The sequence below is a fragment of the Perissodus microlepis genome, chromosome 10 (genome assembly GCF_051167445.1).
Source record: "Perissodus microlepis isolate ML-2025 ecotype Zambia chromosome 10, ASM5116744v1, whole genome shotgun sequence".
Taxonomy (NCBI): domain Eukaryota; kingdom Metazoa; phylum Chordata; class Actinopteri; order Cichliformes; family Cichlidae; genus Perissodus; species Perissodus microlepis.
The window spans coordinates 8,031,147-8,054,517 of NC_140470.1; the positions used below are offsets into that span (position 1 = coordinate 8,031,147).

Here is a 23,371-nt window from a genome sequence, read left to right on the forward strand (position 1 = left end):
AGATTTTAAGCGTAATATTCAGACCAGTTTAAAGAAGTTGACCCGTTCTTCCTTAAGGAGGAAACTTACAAAGTGTTACATTACCAGGCATCAACACTATCACCGCGTTAATACCTTTTATTTGAATGTTTATAAAGAAGGCATAAATACTGCTCAAGCAGAATCCTGTTGGACTCGCGATGGTGCAACCTTAGCCAGTAAACTGAAAAATTCAGGATGGACATTTGCAGCTACGGAAAATGGGACATGAAATGCAGCGTTAGTACTGTTAGTCCACTTACTGTTGGCCATCACTGCAGTCATACAGTGCCACGCTCAATTAGCGTGAAAACAACACGTCCTTGGCTCCAGCTATAATTTTATGACAGCCGTTATTATCGTTTGAGGAAAAACGCGTCTGCTCTCACAATGACTAGTCGTTACGTTAAAGGAGCATAGACGTGTACAGTGACTATGCTGGCATTGAGCATGTCACCGTCAGCCACTTCTACGTTGGTGTAACTCGGCGAAACCCGAGCGACTCTCTGTAGCCCATTCTTTAATTTAGACACCGAGAAACAGTAGAGCCTTTACAGTGAACTTTACAAATTTCACCCCAAACAACGGACGAAAAAAGCAGAAAGGCCACATGCTATGAGAAATAAACAAGTGTTAATTAATCTCACCTGTTCCGTACTGCGGTGGAGCTGCTGTGTTGACAGGATGCTGCCGCTGCCGCCTCGCGCACGCATTAAGGTCTAACCACCGGCGGTCTGAGCTCGAGCCGATAGGTGGAGCGCGTGAAGTGAGTTTGGCGCATATGCTTTGGCGCAGTGTTTAAGGGGTTTCTGGGAAATGTGGTCTTCTTTTTTTTTGTAACAGGCCAGAAAAATGATAAGACAGCATGTAAGGAACAGCGTTTTCTCCTCAGGTGTAAACTTATTTAGTCAATTTAATTTGTACTGCACCTTTGTTTGAAGTTTAGTGTGCTTCAAAGTGCTTCACAGATGAGTGACAGGCGAGACAGATAAACTGTAATAAATAAAAAAATAATACAATAAAGACAGGAGTATTGAATAAAGAAAATAGACGTCAATAATAAAAATATATTAATGATAAAATAAACACAAAAATAAAAGTAATTTAGAAGACATTAATATAATAAAACCGAATTAAATGTAAAGTAATCAATAAGATCTAGTATAGTCTTGCGAAATTCTGTTACGTTATTTAATTATTATTTGATACAATAATCCAGTGGAAATAATGTAGGTAGACGTACGGTGTTACGTAAAAGCATAAACTCCTCAACCACACTTTAAATACAGGTTGACTTTGTGTCGAATGTGCTAAAATGAACCAAAGTAATCTTTTAGTGAGAAAATAAAATCATTTTAATAAAAAAATATATGAGAATACACACATATTATTTAATCTATCGTGGTTTATTCGTGTTTTTGTGAAGCTAAACACTTTAATTACCGTTATTTCTATCAGCAGACAAATGGGACGAATATGCGCGCGCTCGTCTTTCGACAACATTTACTTGAAGCTCTGTCATTGAGAAACATGGCGGCCTCCACAAGAGCTGCAAACGCTGCTGCTTCCAACCCACAAGGTCCAGCTTCGGTCGGCCCGAGCGTGGACAGCCCGACTCTTCAGTACAGTATGATTCTGGAGCATCTTATCGGTGACAAGAGGCCCGTGAAGGGCCTGAACCCCGCCGTGATGGGGGGGCTGCCCGTGCCTCCGAAAAGCGACGAGCAGAAGATGATCGAGAGGGGAATGGAGAGCTGCGCCTTCAAGTCTTTGCTGGCCTGTGTGGGAGGTAAACGGAGACATTGAGAGTGTAACAAACATCACAAGGGTTTGGTGTTTTTGGGCGTGTTTGGCTGCTCGTGCAGAATATTTCGTGTGCTAGGTCACCTCAGATATACGAGGCTATGGGAGCTGTAATGCTATTATACCAACAAACAGCAAATTAATCAGTCATCTGATCAAACCAATCGGTCATCGATATTGTCTTGTTTTAAGATTATGTATTTGTGTTCAGACATAAGAAACGTAAAAGCAACATTTTAGAGCTTTTTGAATAAACAGGTATCAAATAATCAGTTTATAATACAGCCACGATGTTGCCCAAATGTAGCCATTCAGCTCAATAGCAGAAAAGATCTGTATATATTACAATTTTAAGAGTCTGATGATGTTTTTGCTCAACACAGGGTTCGTCCTTGGAGGAGCTTTCGGCATTTTCACAGCTGGAATTGATACTAATGTTGGCATCGACCCCAAAGACCCTTTGAGAACTCCAACAGCACGAGAGGTTCTAAAAGACATGAGCCAGAGGGGGATGTCCTATGCCAAGAACTTTGCCATTGTGGGCGCCATGTTCTCCTGTACAGAGTGCATCATAGAATCAGTAGGTCACAGCATCTTACATCCTCATGTGGGTTCTGACAGACTCATAGTGGACATATAACCTCAGACTGGAGTTCAGAACAAAAGGCAAAAATGAGCAAAGGCGATTCATTTTCAATGTATCCATCAGTCTCTTTAGAATAATAAGGAATGAATGAAATAATGATAACAGTTTGTCAACAAGGGTTTGAGATGTGATGTGAATCCATAACATGGCTTCAAAGAGGAAAAATGCTCAATATGTGGTCAGATTACTAGAGCACCATCAGAATCACTGAAGACATATTATATATGTGGACAGCAAAACATTTTCAGCAAAGTAGTTGCAACTTAAGCTAAGTTTGTAAATGTGCAAATAGTACAGCAAAGGTGGATGCCAGCTATCTCTTATTAGTCACTCCTCTTTCTAAAATGTAGATGCCAGTATTATATTTGCTTTGCATTTCTTTCTTTTATTCTAACCCTGCAGTACACTGTGGTAATAAGTGTCTTTTTTGTACCTGTTTTTCATTTACAGCACAGAGGCAAATCTGACTGGAAGAATGCTGTGTACAGTGGTTGTGTGACTGGAGGAGCTATTGGCTTTCGCGGTATGTAACTTACTTTATTAACTAATAGTTTGCATTATAGCAAATTTATGCATTTTGTCCACGTGTTTATTTTTCTGTTTTGCAGCTGGTCTGAAGGCTGGTGTTCTGGGATGTGGAGGCTTTGCTGCATTCTCTGCTGCAATTGAATATTACTTGAGGTGAAGCTCTATGGAGTGGCTCGATGGACAAAAACATAAATATTACACATGTGGACCAGAGAAAGAAGAATCTCGCTGTGAGCTTGCTAACCGTGATGTTTCCCTGCACATCAAGGATTGCTGTTAAAGCAGAATTGAAGTGTACTGTTCAAACACAGGGATTTTAAGTGGCACCACAGTGGGCTAAAGAAAACAAACAAACAAACAAACAAAAAGACTTGTCTGTTTTTCTGTGACTTTCATATTGTGGACAGTTGGAGCAAGGAATGCCAATTTCTCATGGTGAATCTTCAAAGACAGAGCAGAGTGGGTCTGCTTCAGTGGCGTACTGATCAGGTGATGAAAGCTGAACTTGTGTGAACTTCACTCTGGGTCTGTAAAAACTCAGATGAGCAATGCTCTGCCTGTAAAACATTTCTTTGATGTGTAAGTAACTAATCCACACAGGATTATTTATAATAAAAGCATTTTTTAAAATTGTGGATGTACTACTTTTCCTTGATTATTAAAGGACTACAACCCCCAAACTAGTCATTACCTTTGCTTTAATTTTTTCTTTTTTTTATTATAGCGAAAGTAATCTTCAGGAAAGGTTCTCCAGGCTTCTTGAAGGACATTCAATTCAATTCAGTTTTATTTATATCGCGCCAAATCGCAACAACAGTCGCCTCACGGCGCTTTATATTGTACAGTAGATCGTACAATAATAGATACAGAGGACAACCCAACAATTATATGACCCGCTATGAGCAAGCACTTTGGCGACAGTGGGAAGGAAAAACTCAAAAAAAAAAAAACAGAAAAACTTTTCTATCTGAAGATGGTGGTGTTGTAAATTTATTTACTTTATTTATTGTTTAATTACGTTAGCACAGTAGTGATAGGAAGGCCCCAACCTCGCCTTCCTAATGTGGGAGCCAACCAATAGGACCACTCCCTCCATGTCTGCGACTAGTGAGACCACAATCATCACCATCTAACAAGGTACCAGTGATATTACTTTCCACTTGTATGCACAATCATACTGGGTCACAGGTTGAACAGATATCCACAGGTGGTATAGGGGAAGTCCGGTAAACAGGTCCCTGGTGGCAGGAAACTAAGTCAGTGGGTCAGAAGGGGCCAGCCGAGATTCAGTCTCTGAGCATGTTACATGTAGTACACTGGGCTTGGAAGGTGGGGTGTAACGCTGATTGTCCATCAGCAAAATTCCCTGTTTGAATTGTTTTCTGTCTTTCCCATCTTGTTCTTCATGTTCCTTTCATTTTTGCTTCCAGTGTCCAGCTGATGCTGATGTAGATGGTGCTGACACACGGTCATCTGGATCTTCATCATTGTCTGTGGTGATGTCTGACAATTTGCTGCATGACCTGACTCGCTTGCTGCCTATCTGGTCATCAGTTTCTTCTTTCATCTTTTATTTTTCTGTCATGGTCCTGTGTCATTTGACCCAGCTTTTTGTGTTTATTATTATTATTATTATTATTGTTGTTATGATCTTGTGTTCTAGTTCATTCTGATTATGTGTTCGGGTTTAAACTTTTTAGTTTTAAGGGTTTTGGTTCGGTTTAGTTTCTGCCCATGTGTTCCTTCTGTTCTCTGTCTGTTACTGTGTCTCTGAGTCCAGTCTGTGCGTTACCTGTTTTATTTTGAAGGTCTGTGTCTTATGTCCGTGTGTTCAGTTTTGTGCTCTCCCTGTCTCGTCTGTGCAATCAGTGTCAGCCGTGTCTCACAGCTGTTTCCTCTCAGTCCTGTTCACCTCTTGTATTTAGTGTCTGTGTCTTCCCCTGCTCGTCGTTGCATCATCCCTCATTCTACTCTGTTTGCCCGTTTTCCTGCCTGTTGCTTTCCAAGTTTAGTTAGTTTTCTGTTCAATCTGCAAACTCCCAATAAAGCCAGTTGTTTGACTTCACATTTGCCTCTGTGAATCCTGCTCCTGGATTCCTGCCTGCCTTCACACAGCCATGACATTTTCTTCTTTTCTTTCTGTTATTTATCTTCCTTCCTTGAGTCTCTGTTTCCTCCTTTTCTGCTTTGCAGTTTTTCACTTTTTCCTTTTTATTTGTTTCCTAGGTTTGTTCCTGCTGCTTTTATTGGATGCAAGCTCCTCAGTAGAAAGAAACACAATGTAGGACACACGTAGCTTTGGAAGATGGGTGCAACACTGACTGTCCAGCCTAGCTCAAAATTCAGTGTTTAAACATTTTTCTAGCTCTCCCATCTTCTTCTTCTTCTTCTTTATCCTCCTCCTCCCTTGGTCTCCTCCTTGAACCTCCTGGCACTGGGTTGGGAGGCAATAACACAGGAGCATCCTGGCCATTGTCTCCATCATCATCACTGTCATCTGTTTCACTATCAGGACCACTTTCAGTGTCGCTCTCAGATCCCTCATCTTCCCACCACCTAATTTCCTCAATAATTGGATCTTCTGCTTGCTCAGCTGGGTTTAATTCAAAGTCTCCTGCTCCGTTATTGTACCAGGGTCGTTCTATTTCCTGAGGTGGGTTTCTTTCTAAGTTATCTCCTGTTCCGATCTCTGCTCTATTTATGTCCCAGGGTCCTTCTATTTCTTGAGGTGGATTTATTTCGATGCCTCCTACCGGAACATCAACCGCCTCCTCATGGTTGTGGTAGTTGATTAACAACTAGGCCGTGCAACGGATCGATTTGAAGCCAGGGGAGCATCATGTGAATTTCTACAAGATCTTCCCATTGCAGCAGTGCCAAACCCAGCTCATCGACCGCTAGCCCTACACCAACATCATTTTGTGCAACACCATCACGGTTTTGTGAGTGGTCTCTATCCATTTTTTGAAAACAGTCTGCTACAATAGACTGGAGGAAACTGGTCGGTACAGCTGTCAAACTTTAGGTGATTGGTTTAAAACTTTTAAAATGTCCTTGAAAATGATTTTAACCGGTGACTTTGAAACTTTTACAGGTGAAGCATTTTCCACAAAGCCTTGAATGAATTATAGTGACAGAAAGAGACCACAAGATGGCGCCATTTTTCACGTAGATACCGCCTGTTGGCTGTTTGTTTACGTTCACACTACTCCATGAGTATTGTGCATAAAGTTTAAAGTATTCCTCAGGCTTGGTTTGGTCTTGGAATACGTAGTCTATCATAGATATCAATGACATGCTGTTGGTGAAACACTCTGTACCTGCAGTTTGTTTTTTCCAAAAATGTAACAAACAAAACAAGGACACACATATTGATGGCTGATCTCAACTCCACTTAACACAGTGACCAACGCAAACTCGGTCACACACTGGCTGAGTTGCACTGACTGACCAAGCTGGTGACCAGCATGAGGAGGAGTACCCAGGCTGTTGTGGCTGTCTAAGGTTCTTCCACATGTTCCACAAAAATTAATAAATAAATTAGGCGAGGGAAAAGATCTACTTACTTTTTCTGTTCTCCAGCCTCAGTAACTTTCACACAGTAACAATTGCTGTAATATTTACACCTCTGATGAAATGTCACAAGTGTTAGCTTTATTTTGATACCACGATTGTTTACACAGAGTTTGTAATTGCAGAAAAATACTCCAATAAGTTAATGGAAGAAAAATGAAAGCTTAGTCTACTGTTAGCATATTTATTAGGGCATGCCCAGAGGTTCTATCTATGGATAGGAACACAGCTGGAATTTAACATAGTACAATGTACTACTCAAGTACAGATTTACTATATTCATTTGTTTTTACGTTATGCTACTTTCTGCTTCTACTTCAGTGTTGTATGCATATACTTTGGCTCCATCCTATTTATGTTAAAACGTGAGTTACTTATTGTTTTTCACGTATTAAAAAAAGTTACCAATAACTGTTGCATATGATGCTTTTTCACTGCATATAAAGCTACTCTGCAGCATATAATTCAAATCACAGACAATCCTGCAACATTAAAGTGAAATAACAAATTAAAGGGAAACAGTACACTTTAATAAATCAATAATTGTAATTACATAATATAATCGTGAGTCTGAGTGGGAGCATTCTGCATAATGATAGCACTTTAAGGTTTTAATTTAGGTACTTTAAGTATATTTGTTGCTAAAAACCTTTGCCTAAATAATTGGCACAAATTAGGATTATGACTTTCTTAAGGAAAAGAGTCTACATAGTGTTTCATTAAATGGTAAAACTGTTATTCAATACAAAATGATGTTTAAACTCCTATGTGGTGGAGTGCAGTTTTTTTGTACAACAGTTTTAGATTTTGTATTTATTTTGATCAGATATTCTGACTTCCTGTTGATCCCACCCCCCATGCCACCTTTTATCTTTTTACACTGCAAATCTCTTTTAATCAGTGTTATGACTCATACTGTTTTATGAGAAAGTGGAGGGAATGCGTTAGCATTTCATTAATGAAATATTTGTAATTTGATTTACATTTTTCTCTTTAAAATTTTACATTTGGAAGAATGGGGAGAATGCAGTAGATGTATAGTGCCAACACCTTACAGGGTTTACAGGGTATACTTGTTTTACTATATTTAATATCCAGTTTGTGAGGCAAAAAATAAAAAAGATCAGCAAAGACGTTATAGATGTCTGGAAACTTTTACAACACAGTTCTGTAGTATATTTGCGCTGTTGCAGTATCACCCGCCTACAGCCCCTCATTCTCCTCAGAAACTACAATCCCACAATGCCTTGCACTTTTGGCAGCATTTCTTGTCGACGTGGGAAGGGAGGGATTCGGACGCAAACAAATGTCCACGGGTTTGCTGTCGGGGTACGTTAGAGATAACCGTGAAATGTCAGGTCGGTTTGACAGATAACTTGGCGACATTAGAACCATGTGGCTCAAACCCGAAGAGATTCTGCTGAAAAATGCTTTTAAATTGTGGGTCACCGAGAAGGATAACGAGTATTTCGTGCTGCAGAGGAGACGAGGGTACGGAGAAGGTGGTGGCGGTTTGACAGGTAATGTTCGCGGTTTTGTTGTCATATCGTATTTTCGGGACAGCTGCTGCGGCTTCACAAACCACAAGGAAACACGCAAGTTAATAGCTGGTTAACTCGCGGAGAATTTCCCTAGCTAACTAGATGTCTGCCACTGTTAGGGCGGGTGCTGTTATACAGCCTACTCCTCAACCGAGAGGGGAAAAAAAGGAAAAGCGTCTTTGCAACAGGTTTGAGCTATGGGTCCAAATTACTTGAGTCAGTTTAGGTACTGAACAGCTGGTTTACGTAGTACGTGTCAGTTCATTGGCCCGTTTGGTTTGTTTGATGTTTCTTATAGCTGAGTGGACGGGGGTCTGTACACTACACCGCTGATTTCATTTCCTTGGGGCCTGTATTACAGGCTGTATTCACTTTTTTAAGGCATTGTTGTGTCACCCAACAATTTAGCAACTTATAAAAGCAGAAGTATTCTGCTTGTTGATTTTCCTGGTTTAAAAAGGGCATTTCCACTCTGCTGGTGAGCTGGGTCAGTTTGTGAACAAGTGCACCTGTTTCTCACACAGGCTAGAAATTAAACCTGGGCAATTGTAATGTCACTGCTGTGTCAGCTCCCCAGATAGCAAATGCATCAGCCACTTTGTGGAGAGACCCTGATGTTTACTTGAGTAGTCACAATGTGGCGTTATATATACACAGTGTGTATAAATAATTTCTTTTTCCTGCAAACTATACAACATCAAGTTTACCCTCAAGTCCTTAAATTCCTGCCAAGTCCCAAGTAAGTTTCCAGTTTAACCCACAGGACCTTCTTTACTAACTTGGAACTCAGAGGAATACTTCTAATACATCCAGCTTTTGTAGATTATCTATTACCATCTACTAGATTGTTAATAATGTTGTCAGTGGCTAGAAATGTACTGATGTCCTAACTGTCAGGGTTAATGATAATGGAGGTTAAATAGTATGGTTCCCCCCCCCCCCCCTTCTCCAAAGCAAACGGCACTTTACATCTGAAGTATCACCATGCTCTGCGCTGCAAAGTGTGTTTGTTTGATCTGCTGAATGCTTTACTACTTGGCAGCTCATCGTTAGAGCATATTTGGGGGTGTTCAGCAGGGTGGCCTGTCTAATGCTGACGCGATGCATAGGATAGTGGTTTCACTTCGACCTTGTCAATTATTCATGGAGGGCACGTCAGAAAGAAGTTGTAGAGGTAACAGATTTAGCTAATTTTAGGCCTGACGAGGACCTGGGGGATCATGCATTTCCGCTGTCAGTATGCGTTCAACACAGTCTGAGATGTAGCTATGAACAATGACTGGATAGTCCTGCACAGACTAACTAAAGGCAAATGACTCAGCACACAGTGCTGTTTATGTCATTTTTGATGGGCAAGAAATTCAACAGTTATTGAAGGCTTCTATGAGGATTCATGTGTAAATGTGATATTTATCTTTTTTTTATACATCATTGTACTTTATGCTACAGGCCTCCTTGTAGGAACCCTGGATACTGTGTTGGACTCCACTTCCAAAGTGGCCCCTTATCGCATTCTGCACCACACGCCAGACTCACAAGTGTACTGGTCAATAGCATGCGGTACGCCCCTCTGCATTTTCATGTCAATATTGCTGTCTGTTCTCTAGTAGTTGCAACATTTCTTCGATTAAGCTGACCTTAGTATTATGTTTTTTCCTCTTAACATTTGGTCAGGTGTCACCAAAGAGGAGATTATTCAGCACTGGGATTGGCTGCAGCAGAACATTATGAGGACGCTCTCTGTTTTTGACTCCAGCGAAGACGTCACCAGCTTTGTACAGGGCAAGATTAGAGTGAGACTTTAGGAAGACCTATTTTTTTTAAATCCCCAGAAATGTTGATTACTTGCTTTATTATTATATCCATAATATATAAACAGTCTGCAGTAACCCTGTGTATGTCACATTTTAGGGTCTTATTGCAGAAGAGGGGAAGACATGCTTAGTGCAGGAGGATGATCCCGAGAAGTTTCGAGAAGCCCACTTGAGGTTTGAGAAGTGGTTTGAGCTGCCACCAGAGGAAAAGCTGGTCACATATTACTCATGCAGCTACTGGAAAGGAAAAGTACCCTGCCAGGGCTGGCTCTACCTCAGCACAAACTTCCTGTGCTTCTATTCATACCTTCTGGGAGCTGAGGGTAAGCAATTTCTCTGCCATTCATAGCACGTGCTGCTGCCTGTCTTTAGAAAGTTGATCGGTGGTAATAAAGGGTGTGACAGCTGCTAATTGCTGTCATAGTGGGTTTTTATGGCCTCAGAATCTTTTAGTAGTTCTTTTGTTCCAGGTAATGACAGCTTTTTAGGTTTTAAGAATAATTGTATTTATTTTTTTCTTTGTTTTCAGCAATTAATTTAACTACTTCATATTTTTTTAATGCTGTGCAGTTAAACTAGTCATCTCCTGGGATGAGCTTTGGAGGCTGGAGAAAACCTCTAATGTCATTCTGACTGAGAGCATCCATGTTTTGGCTCATGGAGAGGATCACTACTTCTCCATGCTGCTGCACCTGAACGAAACGTTCGTTATCATGGAACAGTTGGCTGACTACTCCATCAAGCGTCTTTTTGATAAAGAGTCCTTCCAGAGAGAGCCAGCGCTGTCTGACCCGCTGCAGATTACAAAGAGGTAATATTTTGTACGCCGTGCAGTGCAGCTTCACACGATCCTGTTAGTGCCAGATGCAAAGTTAAAGAACCCGAGAAAACAAAGTATGACTTGAGTCAGATAGGGTTTATGTTTGGTGTGACCTGCCAGGATTGCCAACCAAGTCACGCCTGAGCTTGCCAGTGCCAGTTCTTTAAAGACAGTTCCAGTGTTTGTTTACTTTTTCCCATTGTTTTCATTTGATCCCAGTCGACAAGGGAGTCACGTCCTGTTATTTTATGGTTATAATAATATTTAAGCAGTGTGGATCATTTTGAAATACATGTAACTGGATGACTGATGTGAATAGAGGCTGGAGGCTGATGAGAAAACCTAAATGTGATGTTTGTGCTCTTCTGTTTCCACAGAGGGCTAGAAGCTAATGCAAAGAGTGAGCAATTCAGGACATTTTTCAGGCTTCCCAAAGAGGAAAACCTGTTAGAGGTGCACGAGAGCTTCTTGTGGGTTCCCTTCAGCCATTTTAACACGCTTGGCAAGATTTGTCTGTCGGAGAACTACCTGTGTTTTGCCAGTCAGGATGGAAGTCAATGCCATGTGATTATTCCAATGCGAGAGGTAAAGTCAAACAAAAAGTGTTTTGTCTTTAAAAAACAAAAAAACAACAACCTGATGAACAACAGAAAACCTCATCTGTGACTGTCTGTCTCCTTATTTCTGTCTTCTAGGTTGTTAACGTTGAGAAACCAGACTCCAGCAGCAGAGCTTTAACGGTGTGCGTGCGCGGCAAGAGGGCGCTGCGTTTCTCTGAGGTGCGGGACTATCAGCGGCTTGCCAATACAATCCGTAGTAGGTGTGGGATTAGTGCCAGCCCACAGCACTCTGCTTCATCAGAGGTAATGTGCTGTGATTGTTTCATTTGTGCCATTTTGCTTCTCTTTAAACTTCATCCTGTAGTTTGCAGAGGTGTCTGACATTGAAAATGATTAACGATTTTGTCATGAAGGCCATACGGGGAGAATGTCAGTCTCTCATAAACCACTTTGAGGACAATCCAGAGGACGTAACTTTAATGGTGGGGCAGAAAGACAGCAGCAAGGCCGTGAGCACCGAGGCTCTCATGACTGTTTTCCACCCCCAGGATGTTGAAAACCTTGATCCCAAAATGGTAAACAACAGAGTTCATCTGCTCGAATGAAAAATTGATTTGTTTTTACTGGCCTTTTGCATAAAATCACCAGATCACATGCATATATCTGCATGTTCTAGTGTGCAACAGACATCTTCATATGTGCTTGGATTTGTGCCCATACCCAAAAAAGTAAAAAGCTGTTCTACCCAGAACTAAACAGGATGCACTTATTATTGGTGGGGTGGCTGTAGCTCAGGTGGCAGAGCAGGTCAGCCACTAATCAGAAGGTCGGTGGTTCGATCCCAGGCTGCCTCCTGGCCCCATGTTTGCCTACTGGTGGTGGTCAGAGGGCCCGGTGGCGCCAGTGTCCGGCAGCCTCGCCTCTGTCAGTGCGCCCCAGGGCAGCTGTGGCTACAACGTAGCTTGCCATTGCCAGTATGTGTGTGTGAATGACTGAATGTAGTGTAAAGCGCTTTGGGGTCCTTAGGGACTGAGTAAAGCGCTATACAAATGCAGGCCATTTACCATTTATTGGAAACCAAGACTCCATCAGTGTCCAATTTGCACATGTTATTAACAAGCTCAATTAATCTACTCTTGACTCTAAAGTCAAAATGAAACTGTAACGTTCATAGGCATCTAACCTGTGACTCCTGTAATCTATCCTCTTAGCTGAAGTATGTGGTAAAATACATACAGACTTTATGTTATTTATGTCTTCCTGATTGACACAGCATGGTTAATCCCCTGATGAGAAAATGAGTTTAGCAATCTTTGGATTATTGAATACAACTTCTGCTCTTTGTCCTTTTAAAGTATAATAATGACTACTGGTTTGCTGCTTTATTTACAGTGTAAACACAGCACATCTGTTATGTACAGTTTGATCAGGGTCAAGTCTGCTCAGGTATTACAAATAATGTCAGACAGACCTGGGACTTTATGTAGATCCAGATGGGTTTTTGTGGTTCAGATGGGCTCATGAAACTGTCTGCTGTGAGTGTGGATGACTGGTTAGTTCTTGAGTGTTGTTATAAAATCAGATGAAGAATACATGAATTTAAAAAAATACACGTTTTGTTAGTAGCACTGTTGTGTGTGCTGCCTTTTAGAAGCACAGCCTTTCCCTCAGTAGCCATCTTGTAATGCCTCCAGATGCTTATTTTGAAAGAATGTAAGAAAACAACTGGTCAGTGGTACATAGAAAGTGCATGTATACAATCATGTCTCAAACTGAAAAACTTTCTTCTGATACTTCTGGGTTAATAGCTTAAGGAGAAGATGAAGGAGCAGTCTTGGAACATCCATTTCTCTGAGTATGGACGTGGTACGAGTATGTTCTTTACCAGGAAGACGCGAGACTTGATTGTGCGCGGCGTTCCTGAGGCCTTGAGGGGAGAGCTGTGGATGCTTTTCTCAGGTTGTACATCAAAGTCGCCGTGTCCCGTATAGTGACGAGCAGCATCAGTCAGTGGTTAATGAAGCCTTGTGTGATCAAAGTTTCATCTACTGAAGTGCTTTTTTACTTTAAACCGAGTGGGGGGCTTTTTTTTTAATTTTTTTAATTTTTTTACACTCTGTAGGGGCTGTAAACGACATGGCCACTCACCCCGGCTATTACACTGAGCTGGTTGAACAGTCTCTGGGCACAAGCACTCTGGCTACAGATGAGATTGAAAGAGACCTGCACCGCTCTCTCCCCGAGCACCCCGCCTTTCAGAGCGACACAGGAATCTCAGCTCTTCGCAGAGTCCTTACTGCCTATGCCTACAGGAACCCTAAAATTGGATACTGCCAGGTACTTAAAATAACTTTTGAAATATGTCCTTCCCTTGCTTCTTGTGATGATATATTATACCATTGTGTACTTAGGAGGAGGGAGAAGCCTATTAAACCATACTGTTTATTTCTCTCCTGTTCAGGCTATGAACATTCTCACCTCGGTTCTCCTGCTGTATGCAAAAGAAGAGGAGGCTTTCTGGCTGCTGGTAGCCGTCTGTGAGAGGATGCTGCCAGATTACTTCAACCGCCGAATTATTGGTAAGAGTGGAAAGATTGGCTTCTGCTGGATACCTGGCAGCGTGGCATTTTAATTATGCCAGGAGCAAAGTCTCACTATGAAAATATTTTGTCAGGTGCTTTGGTTGACCAGGCTGTGTTCGAAGATCTGATTAGAGAAAACCTCCCCCAGCTGGTGGAACACATGACAGACCTGAGCTTCTTCTCCTCCGTGTCTCTGTCCTGGTTTCTCACGCTTTTCATCAGTGTGCTGCCCATAGAGAGCGCCGTGAACGTGGTGGATTGTTTTTTTTATGATGGAATCAAAGCCATCCTGCAGCTTGGCCTGGCCGTGCTGGACTACAACATGGAGGCTCTGATCAGCTGCCACGATGATGCAGAAGCTGTCACCATCCTCAACAAGTCTGTGAATGCAAAAATGATGCATGTCCGAGACTTTTAAATATTATTACACTGTAAATAACACTCTCCCTCTTTGTCTGTTGGTGTTGTTCCAGGTTTTTTGACAGTGTGACAAACAAAGACAGCCCATTGCCCCCGACAGTGCAGCAAGCTTCAGTAGGCAATAATGATAAAGCATCTCACATCAGTGTAGATATCAGTGAGCTGATCCGAGAGGCCTATGAGGTATAACTTTGCTCTTTCAGTTTGTGACCGATTAGAGACAACCTCCCCACCGTTTTTTTTTCTCTCAATAAAACTAAGTTGTGTCGGTCTTTGCAGAAATATGGAAATATCCGTTCAGAGGAAGTTGAGAGTTCACGGAAAAGAAACAAACTATATGTGATTCAAACACTGGAGGACACAACCAAGCAAAACGTGGTAAGTAAGCTTAGAGTAACTAGTACAGGGGCCTGTTCGGACACAGTATTACACAAGTTATAATTTTTTTTAAGCTAAATATTACAGATGCCCCCTAAACAGATCAAATGCAGGTGTAGAACTGATTGTGGGTTGGAGCTTTCTTGGGAACTATTTGTTCAACTGGAACCAAAGACAAATAGTAACAGTAAAAAGAAATTCAACTTTCTTGTCATGTATAAATACAGGGTAAAGAATACAGTTACATACAGTATATAAATACATTTCTATAAAAATACAGTATATTTTATATCTATTCAGGTTTTTGTGGCAGTTTTAGATGAGTGAAAACTTATTGGCTGCCTTGCATTTTCTTTCCCCCTTACCCCTTCAGAGTCCTGTTTGCAGGACCTGGATTAGGGTGCCTAGTTGTGACAAGTAAAAATAGGGATGGGAGGCTTGAGAATGCATTGATATCAGTTTTGTTCTTACAACTAAATCCAAACAAACATGGCCATCAATGTTTGCCCAGCACACAGAATGGAGCAGGCAGTGGTCATTTTAGGGGAAATAGATAACTTATAAAAGGTCTTTAGAGCAAAATATGAGAATTGCTCTTACAAATGATGTCAGACCTGCCTATGCATTTACTCTGGTCACCAGGAACACATCTGTTAGAACAGGCTTCTCAATATGTGTGAAAAATATGAGTGAAAGTAATTTATAGATTTAATTGTAATATTACTGTGGCCTTAATAACGAGGTCAAATGTGTTTTCAGATTCGGGTGGTGTCCCAAGATGTCAGATTCAGTGCCTCACAACTGGACGAGCTTTATAATTTATTCAAAGTGAGTCATGAACTTCAATGTTGTATCTTTATTGTCACCATGCTTAACTGTTTGTTAGAATAAGAAAGATGGACAGGTCATGCTTCCTTCTCTGTTTATCTACTTTCAGAGGCAGCATTTCCTCAGCTGCTACTGGACAATGAACAGCCCAGCTCTGCTCCATCATGACCCCAGTCTGGCCTATCTGGAGCAGTACCAGCTGGGTTTCCAACAGTTCAGCATGCTCTTCTCCCTGCTGGAGCCCTGGGCTTTCTGCAGCATCAAGAGCACCCTCTCCCTCTGGGTTTTCCGCCTGATAGATGAGAACCAGGATGGTCTCATTAACTTTAAAGAATTCTGCTGTGCCCTTGGTACATTTGTTGGTTCTCTGCTCTGTTCTAGTAAAACTTTTAACCTCAGCGTCCCCACTGCTGAAACTATAACTTTTGCTTCTCCCATAGATACTTTATACACCGGATCTTTCACAAATAAGTTGAAATTTCTCTTCAAGCTCCACCTGCCACCAGGTAAGTAATGAACAACTAATAAAACCAATCTCAGTTTAAGACTAGATCGTTAACTTCTCTCTCATGGCCCTGTGCCCTTTATTTTGCTATCTGATTTTCATCTGCCTCTCATAAACTACACAACACTGTCTTTAACCTCTGACCTCTTTCTTTCACACAGTGTCTATGGTGATGACAAACTGCTTTAGGTTCAAATGCAGCAAATGTTTTCAGACTGGAATCTATATAGTTGATGCACACTGCAACAGCAGACTGACAGAAGCAGCCCAAAGTGAAATAAAAGGTCACATAGTTACGTCAGTCTGAGGTCTGCAGGGCTGAAATGCACACGGGTTGTCATTTCAATAATTCAGCCCATAACCCAGCATTTGATGAGTGAGCACATTGCCTCGGGTAAGAAAGTGTCCTTGAATGTGTGACTCTTATGTGCGTGATGCTTGTTGAAGGCAGGGGTAAGAATAGCGTATGCTGGGTGAAAGAGTTTGCCATGGCAACAACAGGTCTAAGGAGCTGTGAGGGCATTTAGCAGTAGGCTAGTTTCTTCAGAGAGACTGTGCTGCTCAAATTACAACTGACAGCTTAGCAGCAGATGAGCACTGAGTCACCGCTTGTGATGTGCCAGGCCTGTGAACATCAAGCAGCAAAGCTTATTTTGTGTCTCATGGAAAGTGGACATTGCTTCAGCACCAAGGACAGGTCACATCCTGGTGCCACAGTCTAAACAAGATGGTGGAGACGCACTTCAAATTTGCCACCTGTGCACTGATCGCTGTTTTGTTTGCTTCCTCTGTATGAATAAGAGGGACTGGAACTGGGCCAAACGCTACATTGAAATGATTGGAGTCATATCCTCTTCAGAGCTGAGACGCTGCAGGTTTTTCAGTCCAGAAGAGCTGTGGAGCAGCTTTAGTCGCTTATCAGTTTCAGGCGGAAAGCAGTGACCACTCGGTTACATTAGCTCTGTTGTGATTGGCTGTAGTGACCGCAGCATGTCTTGTTGTACCTTTTTAACTTAGAGCTCTGTGGAAGTCTGCATTGTTCTTTATGCTCTGTAGTATTTTATACTTCAGGACACTTTAATTGTTGGAAATTCGGTGGAAATGTTTTCTCCACTTATTCTTAATTAGTTTGCATTCAGAGGTTGGTATTGGTCTTTTTGCTGAGAGGAGTGCAATGTGTAACTTATGTGGCAATATTTAGGCTTATGCACCACAAAGCTATCAGGAAAATAATATTACATTTCTGGCTTGTGATGGGAGTTGTTTAATCTACGCATTTAAACCAACACGCACACATGCACCCACATGTAGACGTGGCTCAGGTTGGAGCAAAAAAAGGAAAAATTCCAGTGTTTCTTTTTTTGATGCATGGAATAATACTGTAGCACGTTTAATATTAACAATTCTATACGCAGCTATTTTTAAATCTAAAAATCGGATACCTCTGTGTGGATTTAACATCTGCGTTCTGTATTTATGGGCCAGATTTACTAACAATGTAGAAGGAAATCATACAAAGGATAAAATGTATTCATCACCGAAAAAAGCATGTTTAGATCTATATTTCTGGACCTCAGCTCTACTGTTTTGCTATAACGGAGCAGAGCTTAAAGTGGCAATTAATAAATTGCTCCAGTCTCATATGGCATACAAAAATAACGCTCAAAACCTCAGAGAAATTTGTGTCTTTATGGAGGTGGCATAATAACTTTAACACATGGCTCATCCAGAATCTGAATGTAAATGCTTTGTGTTTGTTTACAGCCTTAGGTCAGTTGTTGTACACAAATTTCAACTTAATGTAGTTATAAACCTGAGCTGACAAAAAGAATGCTGTTTCGACCTTCATGATCATGGTCTCCATCAGTTTGTACCAGAGTTCACCCTTAAATCAGATTCTTATTGATTCTCCCTCAGCTGTCTTCCATAGATCTGAATTGCTTCTCTTTCTCTCATAAGAGACAACCATATGCATTAAAAACTGCTTTTAGACCATTATTTTGATTGGTAGTAGATCCTCATCAGATCTGCATGCGTTGTTGACTCCTTTGCGCTGCTCTTGGTAATTAATGTTTTCATTGAAACAAACTGGCTTAGTAAATCTGGCCCTAAACTCTGCTTTGCTCTTGTGAATTCTTTCTCCTTTGTCTTTTCTTTCCTTTCAGTGCACTTACAGACAATATCTTTTAGCCTTCACAGGTAGTCCTTTACACTTAAAGGAACAAAGAATCCAGCACTGTATTCCAGTGACTGAAGACTCTTCTCACTTGAGTAGACTCACTGGTTAGCTACCTCTTGTCCTTCCTCAAAACTCCAATTTAATTTCCTCTTTTCTAACTAAATATTGCAATAATTCTGTCTTAACACTTGCGTGGAAGCATTTTTCTCTACAGTTTGTTTATATGCTGCTTCCCTGTTTCAGCCTTTGATCTTCCAGAAGATGGTGTGATAAGGAAAAGCCCTGAAAGAGGTAATATTACACCCAAATTTATGACAAATGATTAATGGCTCCAATAAGGATTTGTGCAAGGATTATAATTTCTTGTAACACAGTTAAGTTTGTCAATTAAACTGACAGGAAGAGGGAAGGTTGACCTGCAGGCCTATCTGAAACAATGGCAGAATGAAATATTAAAGAAAGAGGAAACCATTAAAGACCTGCCCAGAATTAATCAGGTAATTCAAACTATGCTTTGTTGTGTCCGTGTGACTTCATCTTTTTCACAATAAATTGACTCATTTAACTTTTTTCCCCCCCACATTTCCATCGCAGACTCAGTTCATCCAGTTCTCCAAGACCCTGTACAACATTTTTCATGGTGATCCCGAGGAGGAGTCACTGTACCGAGCCGTGGCTCATGTGACCAGCCTCCTCCTGAGGATGGAAGAGGTGGGGCGGAGGCTGCAGGAGCCGAGCAGCCCACCCGAGTCCAAAAAGCCTGCCAATACCACTGCTGGCGAGGAGTCTTCAACTGAAGAGTCCTCCACAACCCCAGAGAGCTCTGACACTTCCAGCTCCCACAACAGTCAAGACCTCTCAGAGACCGAGTGGTCGTTTTCCTTCGAGCAGGTCCTAGCATCTCTGCTCAATGAACCGGCCATAGTCAGCTTCTTTGAGAGGCCTGTTGACATTCAGATGAAGCTGGGACAAGCTAAGGTCGCCCAGCTGAAGTCAAAGACCAATAAGTGAACTAACACTTTGCTTGTGATTCAAACCTACAAGTTTCCATGAATTTCCTTTCTCCACTTGAACAGGGTGGTGGATTTAGTGGGACACAGAATTAAATTACTATCTACTGATACTATCTACCGATCACACATGAGGAGGAATCATCAGAGACCTGTTTGTCATGCAGATGATGAAGAACATCAGAGACTGATAAAACACGTGCAAACACTATTCTGTAATAGGTCATTAATGTGCAGTATATTTTAATGTTCAAATGCACTCTCTCACTCGGCCACAGTTTCTTCAGATTTTCTGTTAAGAAAAAAACAAAATAGTTTAGTGATGTGCTTTATAAGATGCTAATTTCCACTAACACGAGAGAAAGGACTGTCCCTCCCCTTCTCTCTCCAGTCCACCTACATAATAAATGACGTAAACAGCATGATGGAGTCCGCAAGAGGATTCTCTGGTTGGAGATCTCATGTATGTTCTCTTTCAAATTAGCTATCACTGCTGTAAAGTGAAATTTACTGTAAATGGTAGTGTGTCCTCTGACGTCAGTGTCTCATAGTGTGCGTTTTGCTCTAAACATAAATTATGAGAGTGCAGCTTTTTAGTTAACGCAGGCATGAAGCAAACAGTAATATGGCTGTTTGAAGACGAGTTGCAGTGTTGTCGTTGGTAGCCAGGAAATGAACTCACTCGTTATCGGAGTGAAGACGTCACAACATGAAAAGTTACACTGCAGTTGCAGGTGCATTTGCAATAATGTACAAATGAGGATGCTGTACTGCCACATCTGTCTCTCCTCCAAAAACAGCACACAAAAATGGTAAACATGTCAGGATTAGGGGGATTTCATGCGGGTCATACTTGAAAACATGTAAAGGGAAAAAAATGTCCACCTTGCAGCTGCAGGTGAGTAATCTGCCTCCTCTAAAACTGTGTCTGATATTCACAGCGTGATTGGTTAATGTGTCGTTTGCTTACGTCCGTATATGTAGGATTTTACGCTCCTGTTAGTGCGGCATTGTACACATAAAGGTCAGTTCAGTAGTTGTTTGATTATTATGTATATATAAGGTTTGAATGAGAATCTAATATATAGAAGCTGGGAGGGTGTTGCAGACACCTTAAACCGTTTGAAGGACATTTTGTGTTATCAACTCTCAGGGTGACATTTGTGTAAAATGAACGGGAGGAAAGGGATATTTTTTCAATCTGGGACATTACAAAATATATGTGATACACAGATTGCATCTTCTCTGTAACACTAAAACATAAAGCATGTGTAGCATAGTTACTGGAGTTGCCACGTTATGCCAGCCTTTGACAAACAGCCATTACCGCTTGCTACAGAGAGACAGTATAATCACTATAATTTTCAATTTTCTGCTGCTTCTTCTTATACTTTCAGCCTGTGAATAATTTGCACTTGTTTGAGATGTACAAGCTTTAGACATGGCTGTGTTTTGGCCAGGTTTGCAAAGCGTGAGTTCAGAGATTTTGTAACTGCTTCAGCTATAGCTTGTCATCTCCAGGGGCCAAATTCACACACTTTTAGCTTTTTTTCTGCCTGTGTTTTTAAAAACAGTGCTTTAGATGCTTCTTAAGTGCAGCTGCAGTCCTCTGTTTCCTATATCCTATATTTTAGTTTTTGTCATATGAGGGGAAAGATTTATTTTCCTGTTTAAGTGCTTTTTTTTTTTTTTTTAAACTTAGGACTTAGGGACCAATCATAAGTGCTTTTTGCGTAATAACTGCATTATTTAGACATACTTTATATTCATAACATAAGTTGTTCTAACTGATAATAAGCGTTTATAATTGGAGTTAATCTTAAAATGATTTACATGATCAGTGCAATGAAGCTATCATAATACGCTACATTGATCTTAAATCCAAAGCTTGATGAGTGACCTCAGCGCTGACCAGAGAGTTGAAACAGTACTGACAGTCTCAGCAAGAGAAATCAATAACTGATCATAGTGCAATGTTTCAAATCAGCCACTCAGTTCATTATTTATAGCGGTCACATCACCTCTGACCTGGCGTGACGCTTCAATCTGACTGTTTGCCTGCAATTTAATGTAAAAGGATTTACATGGATTATGAGTTATTGCATGCTTTGCCAATTTCTGATTACTTGATGGGTTGTTAAAGATAAGTGAAGAAAAAAAGTATGCTTTCAAGGATTGATTTATTGTTCTTTTTGCTAGACCAGTGATTAAGAGAAACTTTTTGATGTGCACTGTTTCCTAACCATATTTATTCAGGTGTCACTTCTGAAAAATGATCGTGGCAGTAATACTTTTTCATGGGAAAATGATAGAAAGTACACGAATTGGGAGGAAGGAAGAATTCAGAGTCTTTCTCTGGCATGCTGGCAGTTCTCCCATTAAGCATGAGAGTGTATACAGTTGGCATGGATAATACTCCAGCTGCTACTGCTGAATAAGTATGGTTAACCATATCCTCATCGTCTACAGCTTTTGTTGTTTATGGCTTTTGACTGAATGTTTGATTTGCACAATATCTGATGCTGAGATATTTCTGTTTACTTGCTTGATTATATTTTTTATTCTCATACAGATGAACTAGAATAAAGAGAGTAAAGATTCTATGAATGATCATCAGTGACCACAGTTTATTCTTGCTCACAATGTGCCACACACACACACACACACACACACACACACACACACACACACACACACACACACACACACACACACACACGTGACTTACACGCATTTAATTCATATTCATGACACTTGAGCTTCAGCTTGTGTGGGTTATTTTAGTCTGTGTGATACCATATGGGGATAGTTCTGTTTATTTTTGCAAAAGGGCATAGAAGACGGTCTTTTATCATAACTGATTAAGAATCTCCAAAAGCAAAAAGGGTCAGCATTTTTATAAGCTACAAAACACAACATGGTTTTGACAATCATCAGTCATTGCTGCTGATGTCAATGCACCAGTGATTTCAGTTAAAGTTGGAGGAGGGACAGATAAACAACACTGTAAATGTCACAGCAAATAAATAAAGAAACATCTTGAATAAATACTTTATCTGAATATTTAACAAATATATTTGTTAAAATTAAAAATTATTAAAAATGTAATCATTTTTTACATTTAAAAAAAAAAGAAAAGAAATTAATGACATTTTAATTTCCATATTCCATAAAAATTAAAATATTCCATATTTTAATATAACCAGCGAGTCCATTCAAGTTAATTAATTTTTATTGTATTTGGTACATCTAGCATAAAAAAAAATACTTAATTACTTAGAAAATTAATTGTGCATTTATTTATTTATTTATTTATTTATTTTGGGGGGGGGGTGACAACGACAGAAGTCTAAAAAAAACAAAAACCCTGCATGTATCAAATATCGTATGCTAGACATTAGGGGGTTAAAGATTTCCATGCAATAACACTTCGCGGAGATGTGTTGATGTAATTGTGAATAAAACACTTCCTGGCAAGTAGAAAGATTTTCTCCTGAGGTCTGTAGATGTAGATGGAACTTTCTCATTACGCAAATAAAAAACAGCTGAAACCATCACAGCATGCGCAAAAATATTTACATGTCCAATTATTGCCCAGCAATATTCTGATGGACTCAGTCATAGACTTGAAAACTATATATATATATATTTAGTATTCTTCCTCAACACCAACAAACAACAGAAATATTTACCTTACTGGCATTTTCCCTTCGACATAAGGTCACAAAAAGCTAAAAGGTTTCCCCTCTTGTATGGTGTCTGGGAAACTATTTTACAAGAATATAATACTATAATGCACACAGTTTCTTGAACAGTAAATAAGTGCTTTAAAAGCGTTGGCGTGTGGTGGGAATACAATGCTGTTAGACAGTAGAGTATGCTCAAAACAGTTGCCTACTTTCTGGCCTCCTACATGATATGTACAGTATGTTGGGGTGTTGAAGGTCACTTTTTAGTGACTTTCAGAAAAAGAAGCATAATATGAGTCTTTTGCATTAGTGTAAAAGCCTGGTCTGTAACACAGCATGAATTCATAAAGACATAGGGTCATATGACAAGGCCCACAATAAGTCATCAGTTTTGCAGTAAAAGGTCCCATCCTTGACTTGTTCAAGAGCGTGAACTGTCAGCCTGATTTATGAGGAACAGTGGCACTCTATAATGAA

The 23,371-nt window shown here is 40.5% G+C and overlaps 3 protein-coding genes across 5 annotated transcripts in view; 2 read left to right on the forward strand and 1 right to left on the reverse strand.

Annotated features, from left to right (window-relative positions):
• Window positions 1–785, reverse strand: part of specc1 (sperm antigen with calponin homology and coiled-coil domains 1) — a 75,926-nt gene extending 75,141 nt beyond the window's left edge. For both annotated transcript variants that reach the window (XM_084941727.1, XM_084941729.1), the window contains exon 1: window positions 666–785. The gene's annotated coding sequence lies outside the window, so the exon portion shown is untranslated. The remainder of the gene's footprint in view (window positions 1–665) is intronic.
• Window positions 786–1,514: 729 nt separating this feature from the next.
• On the forward strand, window positions 1,515–3,678 carry timm22 (translocase of inner mitochondrial membrane 22 homolog (yeast)). The gene is made up of 4 exons (XM_084942208.1): window positions 1,515–1,807; window positions 2,205–2,401; window positions 2,918–2,990; window positions 3,076–3,678. Exons 1-4 carry the CDS (start codon window positions 1,549–1,551, stop codon window positions 3,150–3,152), a joined length of 606 nt encoding a protein of 201 aa, XP_084798334.1. The 5' UTR covers window positions 1,515–1,548; the 3' UTR covers window positions 3,153–3,678.
• A 4,158-nt stretch (window positions 3,679–7,836) lies between these two features.
• tbc1d8b (TBC1 domain family member 8B) lies at window positions 7,837–21,818 on the forward strand. Of its 2 annotated transcripts, XM_084941742.1 has the most exons (21): window positions 7,837–8,088; window positions 9,559–9,669; window positions 9,784–9,902; window positions 10,021–10,246; window positions 10,494–10,734; window positions 11,121–11,328; window positions 11,439–11,606; window positions 11,717–11,878; window positions 13,112–13,262; window positions 13,426–13,640; window positions 13,765–13,882; window positions 13,978–14,263; window positions 14,359–14,488; window positions 14,585–14,683; window positions 15,443–15,511; window positions 15,621–15,861; window positions 15,952–16,017; window positions 18,207–18,299; window positions 18,439–18,486; window positions 18,595–18,692; window positions 18,790–21,818. In XM_084941742.1, exons 1-21 carry the CDS (start codon window positions 7,962–7,964, stop codon window positions 19,204–19,206), a joined length of 3,393 nt encoding a protein of 1,130 aa, XP_084797868.1. In that variant the 5' UTR covers window positions 7,837–7,961; the 3' UTR covers window positions 19,207–21,818. The 2 variants fall into 2 exon arrangements, with proteins under 2 accessions (XP_084797868.1, XP_084797869.1); XM_084941743.1 differs by lacking the exon at window positions 18,207–18,299.
• Window positions 21,819–23,371: the final 1,553 nt, after the last annotated feature.